This window comes from Juglans regia, chromosome 8 (assembly GCF_001411555.2).
Source record: "Juglans regia cultivar Chandler chromosome 8, Walnut 2.0, whole genome shotgun sequence".
NCBI lineage: Eukaryota > Viridiplantae > Streptophyta > Magnoliopsida > Fagales > Juglandaceae > Juglans > Juglans regia.
Genome location: NC_049908.1, coordinates 4,113,066 through 4,128,002, shown reverse-complemented (window position 1 = coordinate 4,128,002; position 14,937 = coordinate 4,113,066). Strand labels below are relative to the sequence as shown.

At 35.5% G+C, this 14,937-nt stretch overlaps 2 protein-coding genes across 2 annotated transcripts; both read left to right on the top strand.

Annotated features, from left to right (window-relative positions):
- Positions 1-1,265: 1,265 nt before the first annotated feature.
- Positions 1,266-4,087, top strand: LOC108981503. The gene is made up of 5 exons (XM_018952699.2): positions 1,266-1,427; positions 2,319-2,403; positions 3,085-3,198; positions 3,459-3,560; positions 3,718-4,087. Exons 1-5 carry the CDS (start codon positions 1,330-1,332, stop codon positions 3,760-3,762), a joined length of 444 nt encoding a protein of 147 aa, XP_018808244.1. The 5' UTR covers positions 1,266-1,329; the 3' UTR covers positions 3,763-4,087.
- A 2,286-nt stretch (positions 4,088-6,373) lies between these two features.
- LOC108981502 (cyclic nucleotide-gated ion channel 17-like) lies at positions 6,374-13,422 on the top strand. Its single transcript, XM_018952698.2, has 7 exons — positions 6,374-6,655; positions 7,419-7,986; positions 9,144-9,356; positions 9,534-9,820; positions 10,677-10,788; positions 11,251-11,487; positions 12,278-13,422. The coding sequence occupies exons 1-7, from the start codon at positions 6,627-6,629 to the stop codon at positions 12,998-13,000; spliced, it is 2,169 nt and encodes a 722-aa protein (XP_018808243.1). The 5' UTR covers positions 6,374-6,626; the 3' UTR covers positions 13,001-13,422.
- The last annotated feature ends 1,515 nt before the right edge of the window (positions 13,423-14,937 follow it).

Here is a 14,937-nt window from a genome sequence, read left to right as displayed (position 1 = left end):
AGGCAATCTCTTAGATGAAAATTATATAATTAATTTATATAATTCTTATATAAAATAATATATTATATATATAATATTTAAAAATATATATACAGATTTGGTCGGTGTACAAAAAAATCACATCTCAAAACAGACCAATAAGACTTTAGATTCTGTCCGGATCAAACCATTCAATTCGGTCGATTTTTTTGGTTCCGAACCGATAGTCTCGCAATGCTGTAATGTCGAGTTCTTTAAAATCGATTACACTCCATCTCATCGCATGGGACCACGCACAAACACCGGTGTGCACATTCCTTTGATGCTACCAAACTACAAAGCTATGTCCAAAAACATGAGTCTGGATCTTTAGTCAATTATCTAATTTTTATCGATATTTTTTTTGAACACAGTAATCATTATGATGATATTTTATTTGAGATAGCTAACTATCTCCTCTGTTGTCTATTCATTTTAAAGCTCGTGGAAAAAAAACAAAGTAGTGTGAAATATCGATAATTGTTGGAAAAGTCCGAAATAGGAATAACTATTAATCAGACACGTCCTAAGGGCTTTTTTTTTTTATAAAATAAATTCTACAAAAATTCACCTTTGCTCCCTCCTAAAAAAATGAGATTTCTGGTTTCCGGCCAGTCCAATGAAAAGTATTTTTTAAATAATATTAGGTGCAAGTTCTACATATATAATCCGTTAGGATTGAGAGATGTGTTTAGATCATCTCAATTCATTTCATTACTATTCATAAATTTCAACTCACAAGTCTCACTATTATTTAAAAGTTATCTCAACTAATCTCATCTCATCTACATACAAGTTTTTTGTAAAAGAATAAAACTACTATATCGTCTCATTTTATCCCCTCATTTTAACTACTCTTGTATTTAATTTTTTTTGTACTTAATGATTAAGAAAGTAATTATTAGTGTATTGATGTATTTTTTTTATTTTTTAAAAATATTTAAATATGTTAAAAAATATAAATAAAAAAATAAAAGTAAAATTTGTACTAGTGGACAGGCAGAACGCTAGTACTACCATTTATAAAAAATTAAGTTTACCAATAAAAAATAGTTTATTTTACACTTTTAAAGATGAAATCTAATTTTTTACGAAGAACTTGTTTATTTAGAGTTTAAATCATTTCTATTAAAAAAAAAACCTTTTTTCTTTATTTGTCCCGAAAAAAATAGACCTTTTTGTTTGTTTGTTTGTTGACATATGAACTAAGTAAATACTTGCAAATGCAAAAAAACATGGACCAAAAATATTAAACGCAACGGATAGAAAACAAGGAACACGTAAGGTAGTCCTCTAGAGTCTGGACTGTAGATGGCTTCCACATCTCTGCCACTCATCAATGGAGGCATCATTTTCTCCTCTCAATACTCATCCCTTTCCAAACACTACCACTCCGCAACTCCCCTCAAGTAAGTTCAATCCTCACGCACCCAATTCTCAACCTTGCTCTCGTACCTGTATTTCTTTATTTCTTTTAAGATTTTCTTTACTCCTCGTTTGGTTCCTGAGACTGCGTTGGATATAGAAAATAATTTGTTTTTTGTTTTTTATAATATATTTCACAGTTTAAGTCCTCAATCTCGGATACCCACCTCTTCGGTTACTTTATTTATTGGTTTCTTGAAATTTTCTCTACTCCAGATGTGTAGTCGCTGAGCAAATTGCTGAAATCAATATGTACTTGTTCTTCAAAACATTTGACCCTGAATTTCATCTTCCCCTCTTCTTACATACACTAATGAATGGATTGCTCTGCTTATTTCTTGGATTTTCTTTATCTTTTGATTTCTAGGGAAACTACTGAAATAATCGTAATCTTGAAGAGATATCTATCCGTAATCTGTCATATCCACTTCTCCATTTTCTCTAATACGTGGATGGTTTACATTGTTCCAATTTTCAGATTTTCTTTGGCCTTCGTTTGTTCGCTGAGAAAAATAATGGAAATAAAAGAAAAATGAATAGTATTCTTGCCATGTGCGTTGCTTTGATTTCGACTGTTGGAAGACCTATACTCTTGTACTGACCTTTACTTATAAATCACTTAAACCTTTATAAAAAAATTAAAAATGAGCTTAGGGCGGTGGAATTCACAAAATGGTTGAGCCATTTATTGTCAATATGGTCAAATGGTATGCATCCACCTTTGGAAAGGAATCTGGCCCTAAAACTCCAATGAGCTTTGTAAGTTCATATTGTACCATCTCAACTGAGTTAAAGCTTAGTGAGATTGAGCCTGGAATTTCCTTACCCTTTTGATTTATTGATTTCCTAATATTCTTAAGTTTCATTCTTCCTAGGCGGGGATTGAGAAGAGACCAAGACACCAGCATGGTCATTAACAGAACCAGAGGACAAGCATTTCAAATCTTGGCTAATCCCAATGTACGCTTTAATCCAAGGCTCCCACATGTCTAATGCAGATATATTTGGTTTAAATATTATCGAAGGTTTTTTAGGTATGTCATTGATGATATAATTAGTGCCTTGTGGGAGCAAAATGTTTTGACTCTGCTTGTGTGTTATATGGTTCAGTTTAACTGTTTGATTTATATAGTATGATGAGTTTATGTAATCTACCTTTTGCAGTGGTGGTAGCATATTTGTTTTTCTTCCTCTTTTCCCCACTTCAATACATTCCAGTTCTTTCTCCCGTCTGAAATTGGTTCAAATTCCCATTAGAGGCAAACATGGCCGTCAATAAATTGACTTCTTTATTGTTTCCTGATCATGGTTCCATACGAGAACCAGATTGGCATACTTTTGTTCAAATTTGCCTACACTTTGATCTTTTGAAAGGAATTTTGTTACATTCTTAGCCACTAAGATTCAATGAAGTTGCAATTCGCAGATTTTCTATTATTTTTCCTTTTCTTTTTTATTCTTTATTTTCCTTTATCTTCTATGTTGCTTGAGTGAATTGTACAGTACATGAAGAAAACTTTTTTTTTTCTTTATTGAATTTCCGTTCGTGCAAATTAATAAACTGGCAGCCGTACCAATAAGATTAACTTCTGCTTCTTGTCCATTATGGGCTGTACCTAACCAAAATAAATAAGTGTACAGGTGTCTTCAGGGAAACGAGGCTCGGTTAAGGAAGTGATCATGGTTGATCCTTTGGAAGCCAAGCGGTTGGCTGCCAAACAAATGCAAGAAATTAAAGCAAAACAGAAATTCAAGGTGAAGGAAACTCCATTTTTGGTGCAGATAATGACTATGAATTGACTTGTCTAGCGAACTCTGGAAGTTATTTTCAGAGCATGATTTTTGCATTCATGGGTTATATTCTATATTAGATGTTTTATTCTTGAAGGAAAGCTTAAATTTTCATTATAAGAAAAGAGGTGCTCCCAAATGCAAAATGGACTGCATCAGTCAACGATGCAGAAGAAGTCCTCATACTTCAAGTTACTTATCAGTCTGGCTGGTTGTGTTTACAGAAGAGATGCGAAATTGAAGCAATTAACGGAGCTTGGGCAATGATTGGTCTTACAGCAGGTTTGGTAATTGAAGGTCAGACTGGAAAAAGTATTTTGGCTCAGGTAAACTTACTTTAGCTCCATGTATGCTCACATGTATCATGTATGTGGTTCATTCTCTCACACACTTTGACAATAATTTGAATTTGGTTAATTGATAGCCTTCAATTGACTGGTATTTGGAGTTACTGCATATATGATTAACCATTTTCACGTTCAGTTGGCAGGATACTGGAGCATTGTTGTCAGTTTTTTTGTGCAGTAATTGTAAAGTTTGAGAAATTGCAGATTTTTTCTCAAATAATTCTTTAAAACTGATGCTGTGAGCCTGTGAGTTCTTTCCAATGATGTTGCTTCTGTCCACAATTCTTATACCATTTTATTTGATTTGCTACTCATTACATTGTAAAAATTCTTCCTTCTGGCACTCTATAATCAGATTCTAACATGCCAAAACAATGTCCTAAATCTTACCACTCTGTTAGAGCCCCCCATTCATCTTATGTGAAAATGACATGTTTTTTGTGAAAGTTCTGGTTTTTAAGTCGTACTTGTTAATTACAATAGCACCCATCATGATTTAACGTTCAGGTTAGAGTGAATTCATTTTATCAATTTTCACATTCGGGATAGATGTTCACTATTGTAGTTTCTGGAGCCAAGATACACATTTACATGTCCATTTCATGGAACAGAAAATGAAAATCCTGTACACAATTATCTTATAAAAATATTGATATATTTTGAAGTTATTTGAATTTCATTTTATTTTGATGAGTTTGAATTTAAAAAGTAATAATATTTTAAGAGTGAGTTGTATAAATATTGTGTGGCTGTTGTATACATACCATTTCTCTTGAAAAATGACAGAATTACAATTGTTTTATAATTCTATTTTAAATGCAGGAAATTTTAATAAAATAAAACTGTAAAAATCCAAAAATGTCAATGTTATAAACAGGTTGCTTGTATTCTGGTTGTGCAATTACAGTTTGCTGGGGGAGCTGTTACTTTCAATAGCTCATGATTTATTAGATAAAATTAGGAGTTAAAGGCCTCGTGATATGCATCTTGCAGGGATCTGAATCATAAATTCACAATTTTGTTACGAAAAAATCTATTTATAAGCCTTATATTTTTACATACTCAACACACTGTCGATAAATATTCTGGTTGTGCAATTACAGCATCATTGCGGAGAGCGTTTGTGAGCTTCAACTTTTCTTTTATACAAGGGATGAGAACTCAAACAGAATTAAATATTACAGAAGAAGACTAGAAACTAACAAAATAAATATTCGAGAGTGTTAGAATTAAAATAAATAAAAATATCAAAATCAATATTTGTAGATTTATTAAATCTATTATTTGATTTTGTTAGAAAAATGATTAGTTAAATTTATAAAAAATAATTTTTTAGTCAATTTTTTATCAAACTTTGTTAATTCTATACCAGTGTTAGATATTACAATATCTGACAATTGTTCTTTGGGCGGACTCATGATTCGTTCACGTTCCCAACAAGTCTTGCACCCATAGTGGGTTGAATTATTGACCCTCCGCATTAAAGAATAAAATAAAAAAAAAGGAAAGGGAAGGTGATAAAAGTACGCAACCCGAGAATGTCATCCATTTCCCAAACACAAACTCTAGTGTTGTATTATTTGGAAAATAACTCAAAGAAGTGGATGAAAATCGAACATCAGACGTCGATAAAGATGGCAAATTGGATCTTCCAATCCGGTTGCATTTATCTCTTTCTATGTCAAGTGAAATGAGACAATTCTTGTTTTTTTTTTTTTTTAATACTATACGTCACATTCTCCATCTATTTCTATTTTATTATATAAAATATGGTATTTTATTTTATCATTATTAGATCAACATTTATTTTTTTTAAGTAAAAATTTAAAAATTGATAAATAATGTCATCTCATTTTCATCTCTTATTACAATGAGATGAAAATAATATGAGAATATAATATGAAACTTCAATCTCATAATTTCAACACTTTGCCTTCAATTGATTTCCTAATAAGCAAGAGTTAAGTGGTAAAAATGTAAGATGCTCCTATTGGTCCGGTAATGAGACATACATACCATACGGTCATGATTGTACCATTGGAAGCCCAATAGTTAAAAACTCTAACTTCAAAACTTTGTCACTTTGTCTAAATTGGTTTTCTACTAAACAAAATAAAGTGGTAAAAATAAGACGTACTCCAATTGATCCCGCGATGGAGCATACATACTATATAGTCATGATTGTATCATTGGAAGCCTGCAATTGAAAAATTCTAATATCATAACTTTGATACTTTGCCCTCAAATGATTTCTTAATAAAAAAAATGCTAAGTGATAAAAATGTAAAGTGCTCCGATTGGCTCGGCAAAGGAGTATATAAACATTTCATGAGATAATTATCACAATCTGGTGTAAATGTGTCAATGATACATTATCTTCACAACAATTTCAAAATTCTCAAATCTTTCCTACTAGTTTTTACAGATAACAACACGAGTTCAAGCATTATTCGGATAATAGATCTATGTTAAACTCATTATATATATTAGTTTCTGAGCTCAAACTCGTAATTATTTATTTATATGTTTGCTATTGTTTTTTAAGATAAATCTATTTATCATAATCTTTTTTAAACCTTAAATAATAGACTGAAAAGTAAAATATAATAAAATAGTCTCCAAGTCTGCACATCCTGCTGGCAATGCAGGTGTATTGTCAAGATGCCACAAAATTCAAACCGGGTGTAAACTGTGGTTCAGACGTAATCAACCATTAGTGGAACCGGTCCAATTACACTTGTCAGAGGTCAATATTTATGTCTACGTAAGTATGTTTGGTTTGCTTTCAAGTCGGATCTTTACATTCAGAACACGTTCACATTTCGTCCAAGTAAACACCTCGTGAACATTGCGATACCCTGCAAAATCCCATCTTGCTACCTTTACCTTTCGCTCGCCTCCACCTACATCCCACGCTACTCTCCTACTCACTGAACTCTGATTTGGTCTCAAAGAGAGTGAGTTCTCGAGGGCTTGGAGTAGGGTTTGAAAGCAGGGGTACGCTAGGAGGATCGGATTTCAGCTCTGTCCTCCCTCCTCTTTGGTATGAAACTGAAGAAGGAAAAGCTTGTCAGGTAAGCGTCTATTCTTCATGTTCTCTTCTGGGTTTTGTTTGGTTCTTGGAATATAGTTTCTGGGGAAGCCTGTTTTGCTCTTTATGCTTTGTTTGGTTGGTGAAACTAAACTTCTATTGAACTAGAGCCATGCTACTCTATGGCTTAAATGAGCTCGGATTTTGGATACTTTAGGGCCTGAACAAGCACAAAGCACGCCGTTCTTTAAAAGAAAGGAAAACAAGTATTTTTATAAGAAAAGAAAAAAAATTGCCTACTACTTAGATGTTCTTTCTTTGTACAGAAATCAGGATCTTAGATTCCTAGAAGCTCGAATCCTACAATCCTACCCAGCCCGTCCTTAATGCATAATTTCAGCTGATGGGCATAAATGTGGCAGGTTTTTAGTTGTTCGAAAGAAAAATATCAGATTCTCTGAAAACAAAATCACGGATCTTTCATTTCTTCAAATGGTCCTGTTAGATTTACAGGTCCGTCCGATTGATGAGACATATGTTACAAGAATATGTGAATCTTCATTGTTTGAAACCCAAGAAAACTTGAACTCCACTTTCACTTCTGTTTTTCTCCAATTCTCTTGGAAACCTAATGGAGGGTTTACTAGAGCATGTCTTCTGGGAGAAATTTTTTATGTTTATTAAGTTCCTTTACATGAAATTTTTTATTTTTCTGCACATCAAATTACGCTTTTTAGAATTTTCTTTTTAGTTGAAACTCTGCTTTTGGAAATTATGACAATTTTGTTTCCCATAAAATGTTGTAGGTTTTATTCTGATGGAAAAAAACAAAACGAGTCTCCATGGGGAAGAACTGAACCGTCACAGCTAGAAAGGTCTTCATCTGCATATAAGGTTCCACTATCTTTGCCAAAATCTGATAATGGACTAGTTGGGGGCAGAAATAGATTCACTGAAAATCTCAGAACTGGAAAGTCTAAGGTGTTTCCAGAGGACCATGAGCCATGGCGCAAGAGAATACTTGACCCCGGTAGTGAGATTGTGTTGCAATGGAACCGGGTTTTCATTGTTTTTTGCTTGGTGGCACTTTTTGTTGACCCATTGTACTTTTACTTGCCCACGCTGGGAGGAAATTCTGACTCTTCATGTATAAAGACAGACTTGAATTTGCGAATTGTTGTGACCTTTTTCCGGACAATTGCAGATATATTCTATTTGTTACATGTGATTATAAAATTCCGGACTGCTTATATTGCACCTAGCTCTCGGGTGTTCGGCAGGGGTGAACTTGTCATGGATCCGAAGAAGATTGCGCAGAGGTATATTCGATCTGACTTCTTGATAGATCTCATTGCCACACTGCCCCTTCCTCAGGTATTTTGTTGCAAGTGTTATTCACCCTTCTATGCATGATAGATCTTCCTGCAAATATACCTCACTTTTGAGTTTTCTTTTTGTTAAAATATAATTTAAATTTGAAGCAAAGAGAGACTATCTAATGATGACAACTCATCAAGAGAACTTGGATTTTGGTTTATACTAGGTCCACTGTATCATTAATTAGATAGGCAAAATAATGTAAATATCCATTTTGCAATTCTCCAATAACTTAAGCTATTGGTCTATACTTAGATATCACGATAGGGAAGCCTGAGTAGTACGATACCCATAATTAAGCATACACCTTACTAATGTGGGATTCCTTGAGAATTAGATTGAATTGTGACTTAATTTCACTGTTTCTGTGTTGAACAATACCTTGTGGAAACCTTTCTGATCTATACTTGCTGAAGGGTAGTGGGTTAGGGCTGTCCTCTTGGTGCCATAGTGCCATCATGTCCATGCGTGTGATCTTTGGGGTAATTTAACTCTTGTTAAATTGAGGAGTTTCTATAGTGTCATGGGTTAATTTGGCTCTTGTTGGATTGAGGAGTTACCATAGTGTAACTGATAGTTTCTCCCTTTTAAGATTCAGGATTCAATAAAAATAGATTTAAGCGGTTGTTTACATGTATGGTCAAGGTATATTTATTCCCCCTTTTTTATGCTTCTGGAGCCCCTTGTACCATATAAAGTAATGTATTTATTACTACCACACCTGTGGGAGCTTTTGGCTAAATTTTATTCATGCATGATGATAGGCTTGCAAATCATGTGAAAAGTGGATCTGAAAGTTGATTGAAATATGGGAGGTTGGTCATAATTGAGGTTTTATCAATAAATTACTTGTTTTTTTAAAAAAAAAAAAAATAGGTAGGGTTGGAAAATCTGTGCTGTTTTTTTTTTGGACTGTTGGTAGGTATCAATGAGTTAATAAGAGAACTAGCATTAAAATTTATCCCAATTTAGATTACCACGGCTAAAATTTTATCTTCTTGTATGGTGGGAAGCTATAACTGACTTAGTTTCATTAGTCCAACATGTTTACCAAATTTTGATCTCAGCTGTTTGTTTTGTCACAATTTTGTTATTGGCCTAACTTTTCCAGTTGAGAAGGTTGAAACATAGTTGATTCGAAATATTTTATGCAGATAGTTATCTGGTTTATTATACCAGCAACAAGAAGTCCCCAAGCTGATCACAAAAACAATACCCTTGCACTTATCGTTCTGCTTCAATATGTTCCGAGATTATATCTGATTTTTCCATTAAGTTCGCAAATAATTAAAGCAACCGGACTGGTCACCAAAACTGCCTGGGCGGGGGCTGCATATAATCTGCTGCTTTATATGCTGGCTAGCCATGTATGTACTTCCAGTGCTTTTTTTTATCATCTATGACTCTCTCTCTCTCTCCCTCCCCCCATTTGTCTAATCTTGTTGACCAATTTAGAATGTTATTTACATGTGATTAAATATTCTTTTTCTTATTTTTCTGAGTTATGGGGATGTGAAGCCGGGTTTGTACTTCTATAATTGCAGGTTTTAGGGGCAGCATGGTATTTGCTGTCTATTGACCGTTATACCTCATGCTGGAAAAAACTTTGTAAAGAGGAACGATCTACAGGTTGCTCACTAAGCTATTTAGATTGCAGTTCGTCTCGCAAGACATGGGAAAATGCTACAGACGTGTTTAAGAACTGTAATCCTGGTAATGAAATTGAGTTCAAGTATGGCATATTTGAAAATGCAGTGAAGAAAAATGTTGTTTTCTCAAACTTTGTCAGGAAGTATTTCTACTGTTTATGGTGGGGCCTACAGAATCTGAGGTATGCTCTCTGTTACCAATTAGTGGAGTCTTAGTTATGATTTCATACTAATTGTATGTATTGTATAAACTTTTAAATGCATGTCTTGCTGTCTGCTCTTATATGAAATATAATTTATGCAATGGACCAGAATTTGTAACAACAAATGCCTGTTTAGCTGCTGTGCCTTGACTTTGTGACCCGTATCATGATCCATAACTGAAAGACTTTAAAATTGTGACATTTGTTATGTGTAATCACTGCATGAGGATTGACCATAGTTATTTTCTTTCGGAGAAATTTCTTATAGCCTCTCAAACTTCCACCCATTTTGTGATATAACCTCTAAACTATTAAAGTTTTCACTTAGTCCCCTATTCAAAACATAAGCTGTAATGTGCTCCCTCCATTAAGATTTGATTGTTAAGTTTTTACCTTGTCACGTGTTTTTTTCATATTGATGGCCATACCTTAACTAGGGTTAAAATAGAACACATAAAAAAAGGGTTCAAATTGAACAAACTTATTTAATGGAGGGAGCACATTGCAATTTATGTTTCAAATTGGGGACTAAGTGACACCATCAATAATTTAGAGGTCAGATTGCAACTGTGATAGTAGTTTGGATGTCAGAAGTGTAGTTTTTCCTTTTATTTTCCTTTCTCTTTTGATTTACATATCTTGTGATAGTCAAAAACTCAAAATGATAATATTCAGCATGAACAGGTAAGGGAAAATTTAAAAAAGGGTAAGGAAAATGATATACAGGACCCCTAACTCCTACTGTTGACATTCTTATTGAGAAAGTATGTTCTCTGACACACTGCCTTCCCGAAAGCATTTTATTTACATTAATCCTTTCTCTTTTCTGTATCAGTTCATATGGGCAGAATTTGTCGACCAGCCCTTTTATTGGAGAGACTTCATTTGCCATTCTTATTGCCATCTTGGGTCTTGTATTATTTGCCCATTTGATTGGGAACATGCAGGTATTTGAAAGATAATTTTCCTTTATTACCACTTAAACTTTCTAAGTACTTTTTCTTGTCAATTAAAGACAAACTCTTGAAATAGCAGAAGAGAACTTGAGTCTTAAGTAAATCTGAAGGCAAGAGAAACAATTGAGGCAAATTATTTCAATTAAATGTTTTTTTCTCTGCTCTTGTGAAGTCTTGTAAACTTTGATTACATGATTTTTATGCATTTTGCTTTGTAAGTTTTTCATTAAAAAGTTATAAGGTGCCATTTTATTTATTTATTTTTTTGATCCGTAAAAATATTGTATATATAAAAAAGAGAAACCAAATACACTAAATGTATACAAGAAAACACCTTGCCCAAAATGACCCAACAAGCCCCTAATGACCCAAAAAGCCCATTTCTTTCTTCCCCACTCTACAGCTTATCTCAATCCAAGATTTGAATTTCAGTACAATATTTTTCTGGTGTAGACGCACTTGCAATCTCTCACTGTGAGGTTAGAGGAATGGAGACTCAAGCGAAGAGACACTGAAGAGTGGATGAGGCATCGCCAACTCCCTGAAGATTTGAAGCAACAAGTTCGACGCTTTGTTCAATATAAGTGGCTTGCAACTCGAGGAGTTGATGAAGAAGCCATCCTCCATGATTTACCTGCTGATCTTCGCCGTGATATCCAGCGCCATCTATGCTTGGACCTTGTTCGACGAGTATGGTTCTCCCAAAGTATTTATAGAGTTATTACTCATGGGTCATCTGTTGTCATAATCTATCCAAAATAATGGGTTTGGAGGAATTCTCATGTGGGACTTACAGCGATAAAGATCCTTGGCAGTGTCATTTCAAACTAACCTCCTAGGCTTATGTGTAAAATCCTTGGAAGGACAGACCAACAGTAATATATTAGAAACAAGCCATTTGATCCATTTTGAGCATAACTCCGCTCCTAATGCTGTCAGTAGCCTCCAATTCACAGATTGTGTTTTAGATAATGATAAAATGTTATGGCCTACCAAGCGAACCAGGCTTTAGATGTCATAATTACTGTAATTTATATAGGATACCAGCATGCATGTCTTTTCGCTCAGATACTTCTTAATATCTCTGGTATACATGATACTTGATACCTGTCCATCCCACATGGCCTAGGCAACACTGCTACAGCTATTCTGCATATGTCCATAATTAAGTCATTAAAATAACTCATACTGGTATCATTGTGAAGCGGTTCCTCACCACCCCCAACCCACCCACCACCACATGGCAGTATGAAGTGGTTCCATCCCACATGGCCTAGGTAACACTGCTACAGCTATTCTGCATATGTCCATAATTAAGTCATTAAAATAACTCATACTGGTATCTTTGTGAAGTGGTTCCCCACCCCCCGGCACGGTGGGCACCGCTAGAAGAGGAAAAAAAAATGGCGATAGCTTTGTTTTTACCATATAAAAGTTACATCATTAGAAGCATATAAACTCTTGCTTTTCTCATTTGCAGGTGCCTTTCTTCTCGCAGATGGATGATCAGCTGCTCGACGCAATATGCGAGCGTCTGGTGTCCTCCCTAAGCACTGCAGGTACATACATTGTTCGTGAGGGTGACCCTGTGACGGAGATGCTCTTTATTATCAGAGGTAGATTGGACAGCTCTACTACCAATGGTGGTCGAACTGGTTTCTTCAATTTGATCACATTGAGACCTGGAGATTTTTGTGGAGAGGAGTTGCTTGCATGGGCCTTGCTCCCCAAATCTACAGTCAACCTGCCATCCTCAACTAGAACAGTCATAGCACTGAATGAAGTTGAAGCTTTCGCACTGCGAGCTGAAGATCTGAAATTTGTGGCCAATCAATTCAGACGCCTTCACAGCAAGAAGCTGCAGCACACCTTCCGGTTTTATTCTCACCATTGGAGGACATGGGCAGCCTGCTTCATACAGGCTGCTTGGCGTCGGTACAAGAGGAGGATGACTGCAAAAGATTTCACCATGCAGGAATCTTTTGCTTTGAACGTCGTAGAAAACAATGAGACAGATGAAGAGGAAGAGGAACATTTTTCTGTTGGTTCAAATTCTTCTCAGCCAGAAATGAACCTGAGGGTCACAATTCTGGCTTCGAGGTTTGCTGCAAACACAAGAAGAGGAGCTCATCGGATAAAGGATGAGATGCCAAAATTTAAAAAACCTGAAGAGCCTGACTTTTCTACCGAACCTGATGACTAGTAAGTAGTTACTTATATTAGGCTAGTGTTACACGTTTGATGTACCTCTCTGAAATCCGTCACCAAGACACTGCAGAATCCTTTCATTTGGAATATGGTATTCCAGATTGCCGGAAGGCTCACATGATGCTTCTGAATGTTCCTGTGTACTTGGTTATACCTTTAGGGGTGAGTCAGAGACCAGATTGTATTGAAAAAGAGGAGGGCGAGAAGGGGGAGGGTGGCCTGATAGGACTTAAGAAGCTGGGGCTGTGTTGTATGTAAATTAATGGCAGGTCTAATATTGGGATCTTGGTTAAGAGTAAGCTGATAAAATTCAGTGGAGTGAACCACAAGCTGTAGACCTGGCTCAGTCAAAATGTTTAGAAGGATACTTGGAACTGTCTAAATTCAAATAAAAGGACATTAAATTTTATACTATAACTTTTCTAGGTACAGTAACCTATTGTGGGGTCAATGGCAATTATCTCTCTAGAGGCTTCAGATGGGTGTTACCGAACCATCATGCGGCATGTATTAGGTGAATTCAGTTACACGAGAGGTTTTTAGTACTAATATTATTTCTTAACGAGTACTGAGAGATTGAGTGAGGGTGCTAATAGTAATGGGCATGTTTTGTGTTCCGTACAGAACGTGTTAAATCGACCTAGACTATATAAGCGATTTATCCGGTATCATCAGTTTGAGTCTCTTAGCTCTTATGAAGATTCAGCCTTAGGGCAGAAATGCAGTCGGACCTAAAGCTGCTCAATTGTAGACAAATATATATCGGCCTAGGGTCGATTCTCTTTTCCGAACTAATCTGATGTGGGCAATTATATGCCATAAATCTTAAAAGCAAGAAAGTTTTGGCAAGAGTTCTGCTACATAGTTGTTTTTACGTACTTTTTGCACATTCTATTGATGTTATTGGTTAAAATAGTTATTTTATATTAAAAAAAGTAACAGCCAATCACATTAGTGGAGTACGTAAAGAGTATGTAAAAGTGACTCCCAAGTTTTTGTTTTGGCAATTATGCATACAAGCTAAATCAATAGGCATATAAAAAATTATATGATACAGAGACTGCAGAGCCAAATCTGAAATGGAAAGTATCACATGTCATCAACACTTGAGAACAGAAACTCAGATCTCTCCATTATAAGTTCTCCTGCAATTAAGTTATGGGCCATACCTTTCAATGTCATAAAACTCTATGTTCTTGTACTTCTGGGATAAAATTTCACCCTGAACTTTTTCTTGCTGTGTCCGTTGCACAGCCAACAAGAATGAGAAAAAGACGTCCCGGAAAATCCCCGAAATGCAGCCAGGCGTGTTGTTTGTTCAATCAAGGATGGACCAGCAGCAGTCAGGATTGCCAAAAAGGGATATCCGACCAAAAAAGAAGAAAACTGAACCCATTATGGACTGGACAAGGACTTGAAATGACAGACCTCCGGCCCAATTTATACTGGGTTTCATCCATGAGGACCACCCCTAACTCCCAAGTAGCTTTTCCCACAAAACTAAAGGCTGGCTCACTGACGGATAGACTGTGGGCCGGATGCAATGGGGCCTATAATTTCAACTGGGTCAGACCACCCCCAATCCCCTTCTCTCCCCGGAGGGTTATTTTCTGGCGAGCTCGAGTGGTGGTTTTTGCTTGGGATGAGAATATACCTTAATTATACTCTACCACCATACCCATCTAAAAACAAAACAAAACGACAAAAAAAAAAGGGAAAGGAAAAGGCAAGTTGACAAGCTTGGTCAGGTCAAGTTGGGCCAGCTCTAGCAATGAGACTGAACCCAAACATGTACACACCGCTGTACAAGAGTTGGAGCAACTTGTTCCATTAGATTTCGTTCCCTTTGCATGCAATTCATTAAAATTCTATATATATATATATATATATATATATATATATATAATTTCATAACACGTCGGGAAAAGAGTG